Source organism: Synchiropus splendidus, chromosome 15, assembly GCF_027744825.2.
Source record: "Synchiropus splendidus isolate RoL2022-P1 chromosome 15, RoL_Sspl_1.0, whole genome shotgun sequence".
Lineage (NCBI taxonomy): Eukaryota > Metazoa > Chordata > Actinopteri > Syngnathiformes > Callionymidae > Synchiropus > Synchiropus splendidus.
The window spans coordinates 5336725-5353956 of record NC_071348.1 but is presented as its reverse complement, the minus strand read 5'-3'; the positions used below and the strand labels follow the sequence as shown (position 1 = coordinate 5353956).

At 51.0% G+C, this 17232-nt stretch overlaps 4 protein-coding genes across 8 annotated transcripts in view; 3 read left to right on the top strand and 1 right to left on the bottom strand.

Annotated features, from left to right (window-relative positions):
- rap1gapl (RAP1 GTPase activating protein-like) overlaps window positions 1-4792 on the top strand; it is a 22438-nt gene extending 17646 nt beyond the window's left edge. For 2 of the 5 annotated variants that reach the window (XM_053886987.1, XM_053886986.1), the window contains exons 7-23: window positions 255-577; window positions 968-1000; window positions 1069-1162; window positions 1235-1270; window positions 1353-1400; window positions 1993-2184; window positions 2262-2359; window positions 2451-2529; window positions 2806-2859; window positions 2932-3015; window positions 3070-3170; window positions 3230-3359; window positions 3430-3588; window positions 3692-3763; window positions 3839-3925; window positions 4015-4170; window positions 4428-4792. In XM_053886987.1, coding sequence (XP_053742962.1) covers window positions 507-577; window positions 968-1000; window positions 1069-1162; window positions 1235-1270; window positions 1353-1400; window positions 1993-2184; window positions 2262-2359; window positions 2451-2529; window positions 2806-2859; window positions 2932-3015; window positions 3070-3170; window positions 3230-3359; window positions 3430-3588; window positions 3692-3763; window positions 3839-3925; window positions 4015-4170; window positions 4428-4772 — 1839 coding nt within the window. In that variant the 5' untranslated portion in view covers window positions 255-506 and the 3' untranslated portion in view covers window positions 4773-4792. The remainder of the gene's footprint in view (window positions 1-254; window positions 578-967; window positions 1001-1068; window positions 1163-1234; window positions 1271-1352; window positions 1401-1992; window positions 2185-2261; window positions 2360-2450; window positions 2530-2805; window positions 2860-2931; window positions 3016-3069; window positions 3171-3229; window positions 3360-3429; window positions 3589-3691; window positions 3764-3838; window positions 3926-4014; window positions 4171-4427) is intronic. The other 3 variants (XM_053886990.1, XM_053886988.1, XM_053886989.1) reach the window with 3 other exon arrangements.
- phc1 (polyhomeotic homolog 1) lies at window positions 3717-17232 on the bottom strand. The gene is made up of 14 exons (XM_053886984.1): window positions 17089-17232; window positions 16175-16296; window positions 15999-16109; window positions 15745-15888; window positions 15363-15581; window positions 14420-15208; window positions 14021-14150; window positions 13775-13947; window positions 13647-13710; window positions 13490-13577; window positions 13262-13421; window positions 12863-13100; window positions 8062-12794; window positions 3717-7994 (listed from the first exon to the last, which is right to left on the bottom strand). Exons 2-13 carry the CDS (start codon window positions 16289-16291, stop codon window positions 12643-12645), a joined length of 2385 nt encoding a protein of 794 aa, XP_053742959.1. The 5' UTR covers window positions 16292-16296; window positions 17089-17232; the 3' UTR covers window positions 3717-7994; window positions 8062-12642.
- Window positions 5131-6913, top strand: gstk1 (glutathione S-transferase kappa 1). Its single transcript, XM_053886995.1, has 7 exons — window positions 5131-5357; window positions 5417-5498; window positions 5560-5688; window positions 6134-6279; window positions 6378-6494; window positions 6571-6664; window positions 6765-6913. The coding sequence occupies exons 1-7, from the start codon at window positions 5283-5285 to the stop codon at window positions 6812-6814; spliced, it is 693 nt and encodes a 230-aa protein (XP_053742970.1). The 5' UTR covers window positions 5131-5282; the 3' UTR covers window positions 6815-6913.
- Window positions 8323-11840, top strand: styk1b (serine/threonine/tyrosine kinase 1b). Its single transcript, XM_053886991.1, has 10 exons — window positions 8323-8470; window positions 9424-9479; window positions 9560-9730; window positions 9794-10096; window positions 10278-10459; window positions 10517-10591; window positions 10664-10872; window positions 10940-10980; window positions 11045-11141; window positions 11215-11840. The coding sequence occupies exons 2-10, from the start codon at window positions 9425-9427 to the stop codon at window positions 11405-11407; spliced, it is 1326 nt and encodes a 441-aa protein (XP_053742966.1). The 5' UTR covers window positions 8323-8470; window position 9424; the 3' UTR covers window positions 11408-11840.

Genomic DNA, 17232 nt, shown 5'->3' with positions numbered 1-17232 from the left:
ATAAAAAATAATTTCGCAGTGAATTGTGACTCATTAGATCAGTGAGAATGCTATAGTTATTGTAGAGAAGTTTTCTTTGCTTCAGTCTTCCCTACGTTCGCTCTGCTCGAGCGATGGCCTCCCTCACTCTCCCCTGCTGTCTCTCTCCTCACTCTCGCTGTGTGTCTGTCAATAATTGATGACCCTCACAGACTCAAAGGGTAACTGAGGAGTTTTGTGGGAAAACATCCGTCTTTTTATCTGTTAATTCACAGGTGTGACCAGCGGTCCCCAACATCATGACCACTGCCCAGTGCAGACTGTGACGCACCGCTGTGTGCGGTCAGCAGCGTTCTCCTCACCTGTGACCAGGAGCGGGTTAATGCTGTCACCCTGAATGACAGCAGGACGGAAGAGGAGCTTAAATGAGTGAGAGGCAGGGGGCAGAGGGGAGGAGACAGGACGGTAAAGTGAGTTAATTCAGTCTGGATTGAGTGCGTGGACGATACGAAACGGGCACCAAAGACATGGAGGAAGAGAAGCGAGGAGGCGGCCCCTTCTCCAGGAAGAGAAGTTTCACCTTCGGGGATTATGGCAGGTGAGTCTTGGTGTTGCCGAATATAGATCTTCAGGTGTGGACTGCTTAAAGTGTCTCTGTAGTTTATAAAGATGTGACCACTGCATCACACTGTCCTTACAATTTAAGCTCACCATGTGAACACTGTCAGCTGCTACGATTCCCAAAACTACTGCCACTATTAACATTAATACATTGACTACTGAAACTGATCCTAAGACTTCATCATCATTTTTATTGCATATATTAGTATTATCAAACACAACTTTACAAATATAAAGCCTGATACATAAACTAGTCATCAATTTCCAATGCTAATTTCATATCTATATTGAATTCTTAGCATTAGATAAAACCATATGAGTAGATGTGTGAGAAACACCTGTTCACTTTGCATTATTGTGTCTTCAGTTTTGAGAGATACACATGTGACAACCAGAGCAGGTGAGTCTGTCAACGTGAGCTGATGCTGGGCGATTGTTGGGGACCTGTGTAACCGTGTCTGGCTGCAGACCTGAATCTGTGGAGGACGACGTGAGCTCTCCAGGAGTGGACTCTCCACTCAGCGAGAACAAGTCCATCATTTCCACCTGCAGCAACCAAAAGGTGTCGCTCCACTCTTGATGTATTTGGGAAACCTGCCACTTCTCATGTTCCTCTTTCTGCTTGAAACACCAGGAGGCCGAGCTGTTTGAGATCATTGAGAAGCTGCAGGTGAGTGGCGCTGGCATTGATCCGTGGTGCGTGTTTGCACTCATGTATGACCAGATGTTTTCATGCTGCTTCTGCCCATCAGGGCAGCAGGATCGATGAGCAGCGGTGTGAGTTTCCACTCCCTCTCAAGGTGAGACCACTGTGTCACTGAATAAAACACAGAAACACACTCACACGAAAAATACACACACTTTATATCAGAGGGATAGTAGCAGTAGACCACTGAACTGTGGGCAGTTTATTGATCAGGTTTTAGCTGTTAGTGGTGATACTTTTTGTTGCAGCATCAAAGTACGGATGCAGAAAATATGCAGGATAGAAGTATGAATTGTATAGATGTTATGGAAGCAGATGAATAATAGCAACAGTCATTGTAGAAACAGATGTATTTTCCAGGTAAGTAGAGGAAACAGATCATGTTTATGTTTGGTCCATAGTTCCGATACTGAGATATTCTCCACTTTCTTTCTATATGAGACTCTATCAGTAAGATATATGAAGATTAAATGATATACAATCAATTAATACATTTATATTGTTTTATTATTCAACCGCGCTTAAAATGATTAGGACTGCCCTCCATAGGCTCAGTGATGGCTGTTCCAATTCAGTAATTTTTATTTTTATATCGCTCATATCAGAGTGCAGCCCCTACAGGCCTATCATTTGAATGAAGAAATATTCTCTCCACCGTATAAGTGACGACTCATGATCCTGGACAGTCCCATGTTTTAGGGGTGGATGGACAGCTGCCCCTCATCCTGCCCTCACAGTCAGGCGGGTATTGGATCGATCCTCCTCTGGAGACACCATCCAGATCAAGTCCAGCGTCTCCACATGATGAACCAGACAGCTTTGACATCATGGAGAGAGACACCGATGCCAAAGTCTACCAGCAGTTCTTCCTCTCACGAGTCAGTCGCCGTCGTCTTCATCTTGACCTGGCAACTCGTCTCCGTGGTGATGGTTTTTGGTGATTTCTCCCTCCCAGCACCACCATTCCTTTACAGCAGTGGATCCGGCGCTGGGCCCTCTGGTTCTGTCCGTGTGCCTGGAGGAGGAGGAGAACAGACTCCGAGCCATACTGAGGTTTTTCTTTAAATGAACAAAACAGTGAATTTCACCCTGTCTCAACAAGGTGGATCATTCAAAGGTGATACAGGCGTGTTGTCTCTTGCAGGACGAAGGAGTGTTCCCTGATTGGAGTTTTCCCTCTGACACTCTTCTCGAACCTTCCTTCTGCTGTAGAGCTGGCACGAGTGAGAACCAGTTCTTCTGTCTGTGCCATGCTTTTGAATACAATTTCTTTTAATGTGCTTAAAACCATGGTGTCCTGGAGGTGGCCCCAGGGCAGACCCACTGGAGCGGTCATGTCTCTGGCTCGATCTGGGAAAGCTTCAGTACTGACTGAAGAGTTGGAGGAGCAAAGTCTGTGCCGCCTCAAGATAGAGTTGTAAAGTCGGTGGAGAAACCAATAGTGGGAGCTTTACTCTCAGGAAAAAAAAATCGGTATTAACAAATCACTTTCCACCCAGATGCTGTCTCAAAGCGTGACCGTCTCAAAGTTGGAAGTCGTCTGCTACCTCAAGGTTACGGTTCTTATGGAAAAGCATTTTCTAAAGTTTCACTGGTCTAACCTCCTTCATCGATTCCTTTTCAAGGCGCCGGATCTGATCAGAGCCTTCGACGAACACAGGGTCTCACCTAACTTCAAGTTTGGCGTTTTATACCAAAAAGATAGGCAGGTGCGAGCGAGACGAGTGAAAGCACTGAAACTGTTGTGACATGCAACTGTCTAGTTCACAGAGGAGGAGATTCTCGGCAACGACCAGGAAAGCGACCAGTTCCAAGATTTTCTGTCCATTTTGGGTGAAACTGTGGAACTGCAGGGATTCACTGGGTGAGGCTCACCGTGTCAGACTCGGTGAGGACACTGACGAGTCTGACTTCCCCTCGCAGCTTCCGAGGTGGTCTGGACGTGTGTCACGGGCAGACCGGCAGCGAGGCGGTCTACACCTCCTTCCATGGCAGAGAAATCATGTTCCATGTGGCGACAAAACTGCCCTTCACAGATGGTGACCCCCAGCAGGTCGGCTCCAGGCACACAGCCACCCGACCGCCCCTTCATTCACAGACACTTTTGGTGTTGTCCTTCACAGCTCCAAAGAAAACGACACATTGGAAACGACATTGTGGCGCTGGTCTTCCAGGAGGGCCAAACGCCCTTCCTCTGCGACGTCATCAAGTCTCACTTCCTGCACTGTTTCCTGGTGGTGCGAAGGTGTCGTCGAGAAGACTGTGATGAAGAGGCCTATCAGGTTTGTTTTACGACTCAGTCAATGACTTTCATCATTTGTGTGTCCTGCTTTGGATACAAACTGAGGCGAGAGCCTTTGACCCTTGACTCTCCTCTCGTCCCAGGTTTCTGTCACAGCCAGAGAAGACGTCCCCACCTTCGGTCCGGTTCTGCCAGACCCCCCCATTTTCACTGATGTGAGGGTCAATGGTGTGTTTTTTGGATTTGTCCTGGTAGTCAACCATTGTTTTTGTGTCATGGCTTGTTCACAGCGCCACCTGCTGAGGGAGTTCCTTCTGACCAAACTCATCAATGCAGAGATTTCCTGCTACAAGGCTGAGCGATTCAGCCGACTGGAGGTAGATTGTCTGCCATCAACTTCTACTCCATCATCGCGCCTTCGATCATGCAGATCCATTGTCCTGATTGAAGTCTGTGGAATTGTTAGCTGCGCACTCGTACGTCTCTGCTGGAGAGTCTGCGGTCGGAACTCTCCACTCGCTCTCAGCTCATGACAGGAGATCCATCTCTGTCGGCGTTGCAGACGTCAGACAGTGTCCGGGGAGCGTCTGAAGGGAGCGGCGGCTTCATCGAAAACTTTAAGGTGACAGCCCCAATCCCTCGCCACCGCTGTCATAATGAATGACGTCTCACCGTGTCATGACAAACTTCAAACAAATAATCTAAATTAAGGAGCCTGGTTGAAAGAAAATGTTCTCATAAGGCTGTTTATGAGGCTGGAGTACCACAGGGCTGACAGTTTTTAAATCACCATCTTTGCTTTAACAGTGGAGCCCTGTGGTGCACCCTTCCGTGTGTCCATGTTCCTGACATGAGGGTTTCATTTTTGTTGCCTCTCAGAGAGCGATTCGAGTTCGGAGCCATTCCTTCGAAACTTTGGGTGGACCCAGAAAGGCCGGCAGCTCCTCACAGAGGACTAAGGTCAGGAACCCTCAGGCTTGCCTTGTGTGTAGTAATCTCAACATATCTACTTTAAATACTGTGTTCAGATGGAGAAAGACGTGGAGAGGTGGGTATCCTGTTTTTTTCTCTTTTTTCATACTTTGGCCCAACCATGTTGCTTCACCAGTTTCTTCTCTCCAGCCCTTTGTTCAATCCTGTAGACACATCGGGAGGAGCGGATGGGAAAGACGCAACAAGCCCTCAGGAGGAGACTTAGACACACACGTAGACAATGTTCGCTGAGATTTGTTGTAGAGGATGATGAAGTAGTTTATTTTTTGTCGTGAACATACACTGTGAATAACAAATAGGAGACAATTGTCAGGAATATTTATGGACATGAATGTTGTGAGATCTTCCATGCATTTGACAAGTTGCATACCCAGTTTTTAAAAATCCATTTGTGCTTGTAAAATGAGACGTCGCCTGGAAACAGACGCAATTTAATAGCCATATTTCCTCAGGCGCTTCTGTCGTTAATAGTACAACGGCGATTTAAACCTTCTGCACTTCTTCTCCAGTCCAGCAGGTGGTGGTAACGCACCAGTGACAAGCGGGCCGCAGCCAAACTATTAGCTAAATGCTAACTTGTCAAAAGTTCAAATAAAACGAGTGAATGTTTCTGCGACAGTTTCAGAACACCACACGAGTTTTGTTCGCAGCCGTTACGAACTCAGATGAGCGGTATTAATGATTGCATAATGCACCGTCACGGTTCAACTTTGACCCACTGAGCAGCGCAGTGCTGGAAAGATGTCGTCCAAGTCGAAGAAGCTGGTGGAGCTCTTCTACGATGTGGTTTCTCCCTATTCCTGGCTCGCCTTCGAGGTTTGTCCATGCCGTGATGTTTTTGCACCGTGTTTGAAAGGCGCCGCTTGTGTCGGCAGGTCATGTGTCGGTACCGAACCGTGTGGAACATTGACTTGAAGCTGAGACCCGCGTTCCTGGGGGGCGTCATGCAGGGAGCCGGTGAGGAGTCACACATGGAAGTGATGCCTCTTCCCGCGTGTCAACAAGTCTCTCACTTCAGGGAACAAGCCGCCTGGACTCGTCCCAAACAAGTTTCTGTTCATGACTCGGGACCTGGAGCGTCTGGCGGAGTATTTCAACGTCCCCCTGAAGCCGCCGTCTGATCCCTTTGAGGCCATGTTCCAGAAAGGTATTCATTCATTCATTCATGCATCTATCCAACGGGGTTTCTTCCCACTGTGCACGTGTGGTGGTCCCCACCGCCTCTCATGACATGAGACAGGAGCCCTTGGACCCTTTTCAACGGAAAATAATGACTGGATATCAGATGATTCTCAAACTTCAGTCTGATTGTTGAGTCCTGATTGTTCATGTGATTCAGTCAACACTGACTGTTTGTCTTCCACTGGCCGATACAGCTCCACTCACTGCTCCTGTTTGACACCATTTTAAGTATCAGAATTAGTGGGGTTTCTAAAAAAATACAGTGCAATGAACGTAAATGAAAAAACAAAGCTAGTAGAAGTGGCAGAGGGAGAGGGGAGATGCTCTCGGGCACCTGAAGAAGAGCCAGTTCCTCTGAGGCGGCAGGGAGCCCTGTCTGATCACACACTGGTGACTTCCTGTCTGCGCAGGATCCTTGTCTGCCATGAGATTCGTAACGGCAGTCCAGCAGACGGAGAAGGACGGAGACAAACGAGTGGAGCAGGTGTCCCGAGAGCTGTGGAGAAGAATCTGGAGCCAAGACCAAGACATTGTGGACCCGGAGTCCCTGACCCAGGTCTGAGTTTGAGCCGCTCCTGACCCTAAAGGGTCCCGGTCTCGCCCTCACACCTCTCTCTGGCATGAAAGCCAATCTGAAACTGAGGCTCCCTCCAGGCTGCTGTGAGAGCTGGACTCTCCGAGACGGAGATTCAGGACCTTCTGAAGCTCTGCTCCACCCAGCCCATCAAAGACCAACTGAAGACCCAAACTCAGGCGGCGCTGGATTACGGGGTCGGTCAACTTTCCGCTGCCAGACTCTCCATCCCGACCCCAGTCCTCATGACTCTCTCTTCTCGGCTCCTCGCAGGCTTTCGGCTTCCCCATGATAATTTGTCACCTGGACGGGAAACCGGAGATGTTTTTCGGGTCGGACCGGTTCGAGCTGATGGCTCACTGCATGGGTGAGTTTTTTATCCTGGTGGGGAGGGGAGGGTGAGCTCTGCTGCCCTCTTCTGGGGCTGAGCGCTCCTCTCACCTGTGGCTTCACTTCATCACGCTCAGGTGAGAAGTGGCTGGGACCTGTACCGGACCAGCCGACGGCCCGACTGTGAGCCGGGCGGCGCCAGTCCTCCTGTGTGTACTGGCTGACGCCACACTGCAGCGTCGCCTCTCAGATCTCATTCATTCATCCGTGATCTTCCCAACTAAACTGACGAGTCAGCACTTCACTTCCTCATGTTTCTAACCACCAGAGCTCCATGTGACAGTTTAACACTCTTGGACAGTAGATGGGAGTAGGTGGTGGGGTGTTTCTGAGCACAGTGTGTGACCGTGTCATTGCTCGATTAAAGAATCTGAAGTGACCTTTGCTTTGGAGACGGTGTCGAGTGTGTTGTTGTCATCTGTGTGTGTGTGAATTTTCATCTATTTGTTGTTAAACATCTTGTTTAGGTTGTCTGAAGGTCGTGACCTTTGACTGACCAGTTTCAATGGTTTGTTGTGCAACAGCTGGCAACCGTGGTGTGTTGCAGTTAGTGCTGAGACACTTGCGAATCATTGGTCCTAAAATAGTCCAGTTGAACCAGTTAATGATCCTCAGATTCACTCAGCAGTCAGACGTGATGATCTCCTCACCACGTCATCTGCTTCCTTCCTCCACCACTGTTTCACCTGTAGATATTCAGCAGATGAGTCAGCACTTTAGGTCGTGTGCGTGTTTAACTGTCCTAGTGGGGACCAGTTCTTGTCCATACCTTGTTGGGATCTCATGTCTTTGTGGAGACCATTTGGCTGGACCCCACAAATCCAAGTCGAGGGTGAAAACCTCAAAATAGGTTGAGGTGAGCCATGTGCTCTGGGTGGTCAGGGTTAGAGAGAGAGGCTGGGGAAACCATGTCCCCACTAGGACATAAATAAGAACTTGTGTGTGTGTGTTACACCCTCAGTTCAAACATGAGCGTCACAGCTGAAGGGTAGAAAACAGGAGGCTCGGCAGGTTCCAGTTTTACATGTGAAAATGTGACTGGTGTGTTGGAATATCTCAGGTCAGGGCTGTTTGGCTCCTCCATAACCTGTTCAGCTTCTGCTGCACTTGAGCTTCAGAGATGGATCTGTGCGTGTGGCGTCGGCTGTGTTGACAGTGGAAGCTAATCATTGACTCGGGTTCAGGATTTAATGTCAGAGCTGCAGGGAAAACAGCTGGGCTCTTGTTCAGGACGATCGGCCTCTTCCTGTCCGAGCTTCATCCTCCGCAGCTGTGAATGAGGTCCAGTAGTTTCCATCTTTATCGGGCTGTAAAACAGAGCAGGTTGATGCAGTGATGGAGGGACGAACACAAAAATGAGGCGGAGTTTCTCACCACACTCATGACGCCGAGCTACATACAGCTCCTTGGACCTTTGTTCCCGGCGACGAGCTCTTTGTGCCAAACTTGTCCTGCGAGTTTCGCCGCAGAAAGGTTCAACATTCCAAACAAAAGAGTGTAAGGCAGAGCCGAGGAGGAGCGGCGCGACCTGTTTCCTCCGGACACACAGGAGGCTGGGCTTGGAGCCCGGAGGGGACCAGACGGTGCTGAGGAAGGAGGAGGAGGAGGAGCCGGCAGGTGAAGAGGGCGGAGTCCGGCTGATCCCCGCAGAGACGCAGGACAACAACAGGATGAGGAGCTGAGTCGTCGTGAGGAAGAGGATGATCATCGCCCACCTTCATCAGGAACAGGGCCACTAGAGACGCACAGGTGACGCCGCTGCTCCGTGATCACACACTGGCAGGTAGGAAAGCTGCGTTTTCCTGGCGCTCCAGGCTGAGCAATGCTGACGGACCAGTTGGTCTGCTCAGGTGTGACGTCAGGATTCCTCTTGTTCTGATCCGTCCAATATCCACCCCAAAATTGGCTGTAAAAACCCGACCAGTGTCTCCTGTCTGAGCCGCTCCGGTCTCAGTTACCGTCTCAGTTACGCCGCGAAAAGCTTCCGATTACCCAGGAGCCCACGCTCGCCTCGCCAGTGCTCCCACACCAGACGAGGAAGGAGCCGGCTTCTTCCCTGGATGTTTGCTGACGCGTCGACCAACACGTTTACAGTTGCTACAAGGAAATGGGCCCAAAAGTGTCGAGAAGCTGAGTGAGGAAAGAATCTCCAAATCTTTAATGAGCAAAACATGACATTCAGTATCAACGGTGGAATCCAGAAATGAAAAAATGATATCAGGAATAATAATATAAACATAGGTCAATAGTTATTGATGTAATGTTTTTTTTAAATGTTATATCCCCCCCAAAAAATATAAGCAATTTATAAAAATATTTATAGTTACAAAAATATATTGTGTATGAATATATTTTTCCAAACCGTAGATTAAAAAGTACATAAACTATATGCAAAAAATGCATTTTTTGCATTCATAATTTCTACAACTGTAGAAAAAAATACATAAATGAATATTTAAGAATAGGTTTTTCTGACTAATGCAGGAAAAAATATTACAAAGGCATCACTAATAATTCATATTAATTACAAAAGAACCTCAAATTATGAAAAATGAATGTAATATAGCAATAAATGTCAAGATTATTTGTAACATTTCTGGTGTTCTATAGTTAAAAATTTATAGTAAAAAAAAAATCCCTTATTCATCCCTTATTTTGAAATAATGCAAGTGCAATTTAGAATGTTTCATTCTTCCACCAAAACTCTTGACAAGTGGCTCTGGTGTCATGTGACAGGATGTCGTCCATATCCAACGCCGACTACCTCTGCAACCATGGCGACACCATCTGCGGTGAGTCATGGCGGCTGTCAAACATCCATGTGTGCAGCAGCAGCGGCGGCTGGCTGACGGCATGTTTGTCTTTGGGGCAGAGATCCGCGTGTACGAGCAGGAAGTCATCGTCGTCCCCACGCTGCTGCTGCTCAGCTTCCTGGTGACGCTGGTCTTCATCCTGCTGCTGCACTTCTGTCCCGAGAGGGTGGATCGCATCCGCCCACAGGCCATCAGGTCCAAGACCAGGAGGGTTCTGCACGGCATCGATGGTGAGGCTCCCCGCGGCTGCTCTGGGTCCCAGCTCCTCCTGACGGTCCTCTGTGTCTGAGCAGCTCCTGCCGGCATCAACGTCCTGGAGCACGAGAGCATCGCGCTGGACATGCCCAGCAGCTACTCCACCTTCCACCCGCCCAACACCTACAACAGGCCAGAGCCAGACCCCGGCCCCGCCAAGGCCCTGAGAGCCAGCTTCACGCCGGTGGTCCAGCCCCGGGAGCTGCCGCGCCAGAGGCTGCCCGAGTCCTTCAACCTGGTCACGCCGCTGCCCGACGCCTTCGCCATGCGCTCCGACTCCAACGTGTCTCTGTGCAGGGCGAGGATGGAGAACCGCAACGTGGTGCTGCGCGTGCTCAACGGTGAGGAGCTCAGGCGACTGGTTAAGCGCGTCACTATGTCTCAGACAATACTGATGTTCATCCACACCTACTCCTGTCTTCACTGCTTAGAATTACTACATCGTACGACTGCAACATCACTGCCCTTGCAGCAGTAAACAGTACTTCTACTGCTGCCTAACTGAAGTGCCTCCTCCCTCAGACTCGGCTGATGCCACAGAGAGGCACAGCTTCCTGGGCTTTGCCTCCTTCCTGGCCCAGCTGGGTCCTCATCCCTTCCTGCCCGAGCTGCTGGGCGTGGTCTCCCTCAGAGCCCCCCTGGTGACGGTGGTGGAGGAGCTGGAGAACAGAGACCTGCTCAGCTTCCTGTGGCGGTGCCGAGAGGTGAGCCCCCGCTGGCGGCTCTGCTGCTCAGGTTTGCTGAACCTGCTGTGATTCCAGGAGAGCGTGGATCCTCCGTGTGAGATGACAGAGCGTCGCATCTTCACCATGGCCCAGCAGGTGGCGTCAGCGCTGGTCAGTGCAGCTGCTCCGATCACCACCCGCAGGGTGTCTGTAGCAGCCACTCAGGTAATTCTGTTCCCTCAGGAGTTCCTCCACAGCAAGGACCTTCTGCATGGGAACATCCGCGCGCACAGCGTCCTGGTGAGCAAGAGCTTCACTGCCAAACTGTGGGGGCTGCACGGGGTCTACACCAGGAAGAACCAGGGGCCCACCAGGAGGGAAGACGCCAGCATGAAGAAGTGGCAGGCTCCAGAGATCCTGGCCAGAAGACCGGCCGGGCCCAGCAGCGATGTGTGAGTGTCGGCCTGTGCTAACCTCCCGCCCTGTTGGCGCCGTGTTCTCATCACTTCCTGTCTGCAGATGGTCGTTCGGGGTCATGCTATACGAGATGGCCACGCTGGGTGAGAAGGCGGCCAACACCTGACTCGAGGGCTAGATTTGCCAACACTCCCCTCTCATCTGCAGGTGACGTGCCCTTTGCCGAGATCTCTGTCAGCGAGCTGCTGCAGTTCCACCAGCGGGGGAAGAGCCTGAAGAAGCCGGCGCACTGCTCCAGCACGCTGTGAGTCTCCAGGGCAGCTCCTGCTCTGGCCCACACGCACGTCTGAGTGACAGCTCCACTCTGTCTGCCGCAGATATTCACTCATCAAGGGCTGCTGTCAGTGGAAGGACATGGACCGGCCCACTCTGGCTGAGGTCACCCGGAAGCTGACCTCCGGAGAGAAGAGCGCCTCGGACAAGGTCCTCAAGGTGCCCGCACCCATCAACATGGAGCAGTACCTGCAGGAGGCCGGGTTCGGGGAGAACCACAGCTACACGGTCTTCTGATCCCCGAGGTCCGGTCCACACCAGGCCAACCAGCGCTTTCTGTTTGTGCATTTAACTGAGCCGTTTCAAGCATCCTGAAGGCAGCGGAACCACTGAGGCGTCGCCTCAAAGCTCCGACCAAATGATCCCGTTACCTCTGAATAATGGCTCCCAAACTAAGCTGGTGTGGGCGGGGCCTCAACACGCCCCTCAGAGACAAACGTGTTTACTGGAAAAGTTTGTTTTATTTTCAGCGACATTCACATTCGTTTGAAGGCTCTTTATTTATGTCCGTCCGCCGACGCCCGACTCCGCTGCTATGAATGAAGGTTTGCGTGCTCGTTTACAACAAGAAGCCATTTTGTTTTTGTATAATTCTAATAAAGTTTGGGGCTGTTGACATTGTTTTTAGGAATGAAAATGTGAATAAAATAATCTCAACGCGCGACTTCAACTGCGAGTCTGTCGGAACACTGTCCTTCAGAAACAACCCTCATGCTACCAACACTACAGCAACATAAAAAATTGTTTGGAACTGGAGTAGAAAACAGAAACAATATAAAACTAAACCTTTGTAACACGTCCTTAACGTCGAGCCTCTCCGTGTCGGAGGCTCTCCTCTATTAAAAACACTTTTATATAAACTGACAGAAACGTTCTAAATGACATGGACGAGGAATAAAGTTCTGAGACCACCGAGAAGGCACAGTCAGCTGTAGGTTAAGATGGACGACAGGAGGGCAACAGCGCCCTCTGCTGACACACTCCAACAGGCACGTTTCTTGTTCAATTTCAAACTGGGCTCTGGACTCATCACATTCACAGACTCTTCTCTTGACATTCACTTTCCTTTCCGACCTTTGCTCACACTGATGCCACACCTTTCTCTGATGACAGTTTGAAACTGCTAAATAATACTGCAATGAAAACAAACATGGAAGTTCCGGGGGCTCGTGCTTCAGTTGTTGGCTGCTGAACATCCTGAATCCTCGCTGGCTGACATCCAACAGCATCCGTTCATGAACAACACTCAACCCTCCGTCTCCAGTGTCTCTGGCTAACAAGGTCGATTACTCTGAGCAGTGGGAGACGTAGCTTCCGGGATATTTCGGTGCCTACTAAAAACCGACCCGGCGGGAGCTTCCGACGGACGCATCAGAGAACGACTGTTCATGTGGGTTCCCCGGGACCACGTGGTGACTCGATGACAAGTGCTCATGAGGAACGAGTCCCGGTGTGTCTCTAAAGCGAGCAGGTCACTCACGTAGGCTGTTGATGGAGGCGCAGATCTTCAGCGCCGGGCCCAGCTTGATGTTCATGGTGGATATGAGATGATCTTCTCGCAGCAGCATCAGAGCTTGTCCGTCGATCTCCTGGGAGAGGAACTGAGCAGCCAGCTCCTCACATCCTGAGGAGCACACGAGAGGAACTGGCACACGGCTTCCACCACGACTCCACCTCAACCCCACCACTGACCTTGAAGCGAGGAGATGAACCTGAAGACCTCCTCCACGCCCCACTGAGCCGGATCTGACGACAGGAAGTCGCTTCCTTCCATGGGCAGAGCAGCGGGACTGCTGGACCTGGGCGCAGCTCGCTCGACTCTGGAGTGTGAGGAGCTCGGAGAGAGGGACGGGGACTCGTCCTCGTCCTCATCCTCTTCCTCATCTCCGTCGCTGGAGTCGTTATCAGAGCGACTGGACTCAGAGTGGCACTGCGGGAAGAGACGGCCTTTAGAACCTCCCGAGAGAGACGAGAGGCACAGGCAGTAGGGGGCGCTGTCTCTTACAGGCCTCCTTCACCTGACCAGTTTGAGTCAGGTCACCACTGAGGTGCACAGTTCTGGACTCCACAGTCTTCTCTGCAGACTCATACCTTGACGGGCAGATGTCGGCTGGAGATCTTGGCGTCAGCACTGTTCCTCCGGGTCAAAACCCTGCGGCGCTCCTTGTTGTCGCTGGCAGCAGGGGGCGCTGTCACGCCTGGTCCGTTCTTGTTCCGGTTTTTGATGCCCTGCCTGCAGCTCACGTTGTACCTGCGGATCAGGAACCAGAGATATAAGCCCAACACGTGAGGGGGTCCGAGCGGAGGGCGGGTCTTCACCTCTTGGCGCAGGTGTTGGAACAGAAGCGCTTGGACCCTCTGAACTGGCTGGCAGGAGCGAAGCTCTCACAGTACTCGCACTTCAGCACTGAAAGATGGTTGACACAATCAGATCAGTTAGACCAGGAGCCACGCGGCAGACAGCAGAGCTACGTACATGGAGGTCCGTTCTCGGATCGAGCCACCAGAGCAAAGTCCCGGTCTTTGAGGAGCCCAGCCACCTGAGGCGGAGGAGGAGAACATTAAAGACCACTGGCTTGGTTCCGGCCTGCGCAGCGCACTCACAGGGAACGGCTCCGCTCCCTCCTGGATCACGAAGCCCTCGATGAGATGAGTCAGGACCTGCGGCTTGACCACCGCCTGAGGAACCGGTGCCCGCTCCTTGTCCCCCACTCTGGACAGGGGCAGTGGCAGAGACAGAGTGGGAGGAGATGAGAAGGTGGCGGCCGTGACCGGAGCTGGAGGGAGGGGTGAGGAGGTGAGTGAGTGGACGCCAGTCAGACGGTCACAGCACAACAAGAGGCAACTGACCCGAGTCTTTGGCCGGTGCCGGAGACAGCGGCGGGGCGGAGTCTTTCATCGGAGCAGGGTCAGACTCCGCTGTCTCATTTGGAGTATCGGACTCGGACTTCCTCTTCAGAGAACCGTTGGTGGACTTGGTCTGGAGGGAGGAGGACACATGTACTCACACACACAAAAATACTTGACTGAAACACTGTTAGGCTGAGGAAGTGACATCACGTGACACACTGAGGACATTTGTCTGTGAAATATTTGACTCGAACAATACTGTTGTGGAACTACAGAGGTGGACTCAGCATCCAGCAGAAGAGGCTGAGGACACATGGCAGATGAGGAAACTGAGAAACCAGCAGGCAAGCAGGCAGCGTCCCAGCTCACGCCTCTTCTCGTGTGTGCGCTGGTTCTCACCGTTGTGTTGGTGCCGCTGCTGGTCCCACCAGCATGGTTCTCCGGGCCCGGTATGTTCCGCGTCTGCACCAGAGCCACAGCCTGAGCTCCTCCGGCCACACACTGCCTCGCTCCCACCAGCTGGACCGGAATATGAGGAGGGTTGTTGCCGACGGAGGCCTGGCTGCTCCTCGGAGGTGCAGGCAGAATTGGCAGCGGGTGTCGAGGGGGCAGCTGCACAGGCAGGCGGTGTCCTTGCGCCGTCTTGGGCTGGATGGGAACGGGCCCTTTGTCCGCAGCAGAGCTGCTCTGCTGCAGCGGCTGCACCACCAGAGTCTGCGTGTTAGCGTTAGCCTTGGCTGTGACGGAGCCCAGGGTGTAACCTGGTGTGGTGGTGGGCACGTTGGTGGTCGGCACCAGAATAACCGGGGCAGAGGGAGACAAGAGGAGCTGAGAGATGGGCAGGGCGGTGGAGGTGGAGGTAGACGGAGCTACAGAAACAGCAGGTGCCACTGTCATCGCTGCCTGGTTTCCTGTTTTGGCAGCGGCAGTGTTGGCGGACGACGGCTGAGCGAAGTTCGATTTGGCCAAGGGTTGAGGGTGTTGCTGCTGCTGCTGCTGCTGCTGAGGTGGGACCTGCTGCTGCTGCGGCTGCTGCTGATGGTGCGGTGGCTGTGGGGTTGTAGATGCAAAGCTCTGCTGTTGCTGCTGTCCAACAGAAAAGCTGGAGGAATCTTTCCTTTCTGGAAACTCTGACTTGATGGCTACACCTCTGGGAGATGAGGCGCCGTGGAGAGCAAGATTCTGCACCTGATGAGTGAGAGTGGAGCATCACTCACACGTGTAGAGCAGATGAACAGTGCAAAATCAGAGTTCCTGTTTGACGACTAACAGATTAGACGGCTGTTTACAGACAGCCCTACAGTCTAAGCGCAGATGAGCACCAGGGTCACAGAGCTCTCACCTGATCGTTGTCTGACTGAACAGCAGGAGTAGAGGGGGCTGTTTCATGCTGCTGCTGCTGCTGCTGTTGCTGCTGTTGTTGTTGTTGTTGTTGCTGTTGTTGCTGTTGTTGTTGCTGCTGCTGCTGCGTCTGGGCAACAGTGGCTACAGTTGCTGTTGCTGTCCCTCCAGGCATAAAGATAAGCTGAGATGCGAGAGGAGCCCTGAGAGAGCGGTTGACCTGAGTGAAGAGCAGCAGAAAAACATTCATTACTGGAATGAATCCTAGAATTATTTCTAAAAATGATCATAATTTTTTTTTCTCCAAAATTACACCATTAAAAAAAAAGGTGAACAGAAAGAGAGGCACAATTCCATTTCAAGCCACTGACAGAACAAGTTACCCTTAGATACATCTGACCCTGGCCTGTGGAGTTCCCACCCAGCAGCACTGACTGGTTCAGAGCTGTGGTTGTGGCGGAGGTGGCGGGGCCATGTGGTCGAGGGCTAGTCATGGTGCCGCCCGTAGACGTGGTGCTCAGGTTCACCTGGAATCAACGACACGTCACTCAATACTAAAATAATATAAACCATCAAAAGTGACTGGAGTTGGAGAAGAGGAAAAGAACCTTCCTGTCCACATCTGAAAACGTGTTACCTGTTGCACTGCAGCAAGGTTGTGGAGTTGGGCGTTGGTGATCTGCTGCTGCAGCATGATCTGCTGGAAGTACTGGGCTGCGTTGGGTTGCCTTTGCAAAGCCTGAAGAGCCTAAACACGCAGACATAGTTATCTCACTCATCTTTAACACCCCACTTAAGCACATGATGACAAACCTGCACCGCCTGACGCTCATACAGAGACATGTGAGCAATCTGAGGTGGACGTGAGCTCCGGCTGGCCTGGGGAGTTCCGTTTGTGGTGCTGGTGTTCTGTTCTTCTCCCCCTTCCATGCCTGCTGCTCAATTAAAAACAAGTGAATGAACCAACAAGGTTTATCTGTTTTTGTGTACAAAAAAAGAGAGTTTCTCTTTTACAAATCGCATTTAATTTCACATATACAGGAGTATAACAACAGCAGTACAAACATATTACACGACTGTTATTTATTATTTCTATTAAAGGTTAAACGCAATGTTTATTGTGTTAGGTTTGTTTTGATCCCTATCGGACTTGGAGACCTTTGTGCTAAGACATAACGTGAAAATATTGATGGAGTCGTTTGACACGTGTTTGGGAAACAGTTCAAATGGGTATCTGCAAGCTTCGATGGTTTATGGGTTATCGATTAAGAACAAAATAGCATCGCTTTACTGTTCAAAGGGAAGACTGCAGCATCGTTTCCAACGCAGACAAGCTCGAGAGCAGTCGCCACAGCTTGTTTGCCGACCTGCAGCGACTGTGGCATTTTTATTATCAGCTCGGTTGTCATGATGACAGATGACAGTAAAACACGGAGGGCAGCTAAAGTAACGAGCTAGCCAGCTGTGGCTAACTACAATAGACTCCGCCTGCGAAGAGCCAACCCTTAATGACTGACAACAAAAGATGCACGGCAACAAACCCAGCTTTCAATGGCAATTATTGATCTAAAACATCAGAAAAACATAAATACGGCATCATAATGTTGCTTTAAGTAGGTTAGCAAAGTGAACAGCAATGCTAAAGTGCTTTGTAATCGTTTGCCGCTAACGCTGCAAACTCTCGTCCATGCAGTTGACTCTTCCCAATAAATGTGTTTTTGCTTTACCTTCCTTTTCGATATCGTCAACACCAGGAGCTTTAAGAGTCCAACGCCACCGTTTTTAGTTGGTAAAAGAGTCCGGAGGATTCTTTTGGCTCCAACTACACACCGCCCCCAATAGTTGCTACTTCTTCTCCCGTTCGTGTTTGT

Coding starts and splice junctions, on each gene's coding strand:
- phc1 (XM_053886984.1), bottom strand. CDS start 16,291: ATGGAAGGGGGAGAAGAACAGAACACCAGCACCACAAACGGAACTCCC. Junction 14,151..14,419: donor GCAGCGGCACCAACACAACG/GTGAGAACCAGC, acceptor TCCTCCCTCCAG/ACCAAGTCCACCAACGGTTC. Junction 12,795..12,862: donor GTTCATCTCCTCGCTTCAAG/GTCAGTGGTGGG, acceptor TGTGCTCCTCAG/GATGTGAGGAGCTGGCTGCT.
- styk1b (XM_053886991.1), top strand. CDS start 9,425: ATGTCGTCCATATCCAACGCCGACTACCTCTGCAACCATGGCGACACC. Junction 10,460..10,516: donor TCCTGTGGCGGTGCCGAGAG/GTGAGCCCCCGC, acceptor CTGTGATTCCAG/GAGAGCGTGGATCCTCCGTG. Junction 10,592..10,663: donor AGCAGGTGGCGTCAGCGCTG/GTCAGTGCAGCT, acceptor CTGTTCCCTCAG/GAGTTCCTCCACAGCAAGGA.
- gstk1 (XM_053886995.1), top strand. CDS start 5,283: ATGTCGTCCAAGTCGAAGAAGCTGGTGGAGCTCTTCTACGATGTGGTT. Junction 6,280..6,377: donor ACCCGGAGTCCCTGACCCAG/GTCTGAGTTTGA, acceptor GGCTCCCTCCAG/GCTGCTGTGAGAGCTGGACT. Junction 6,665..6,764: donor GCTGATGGCTCACTGCATGG/GTGAGTTTTTTA, acceptor CATCACGCTCAG/GTGAGAAGTGGCTGGGACCT.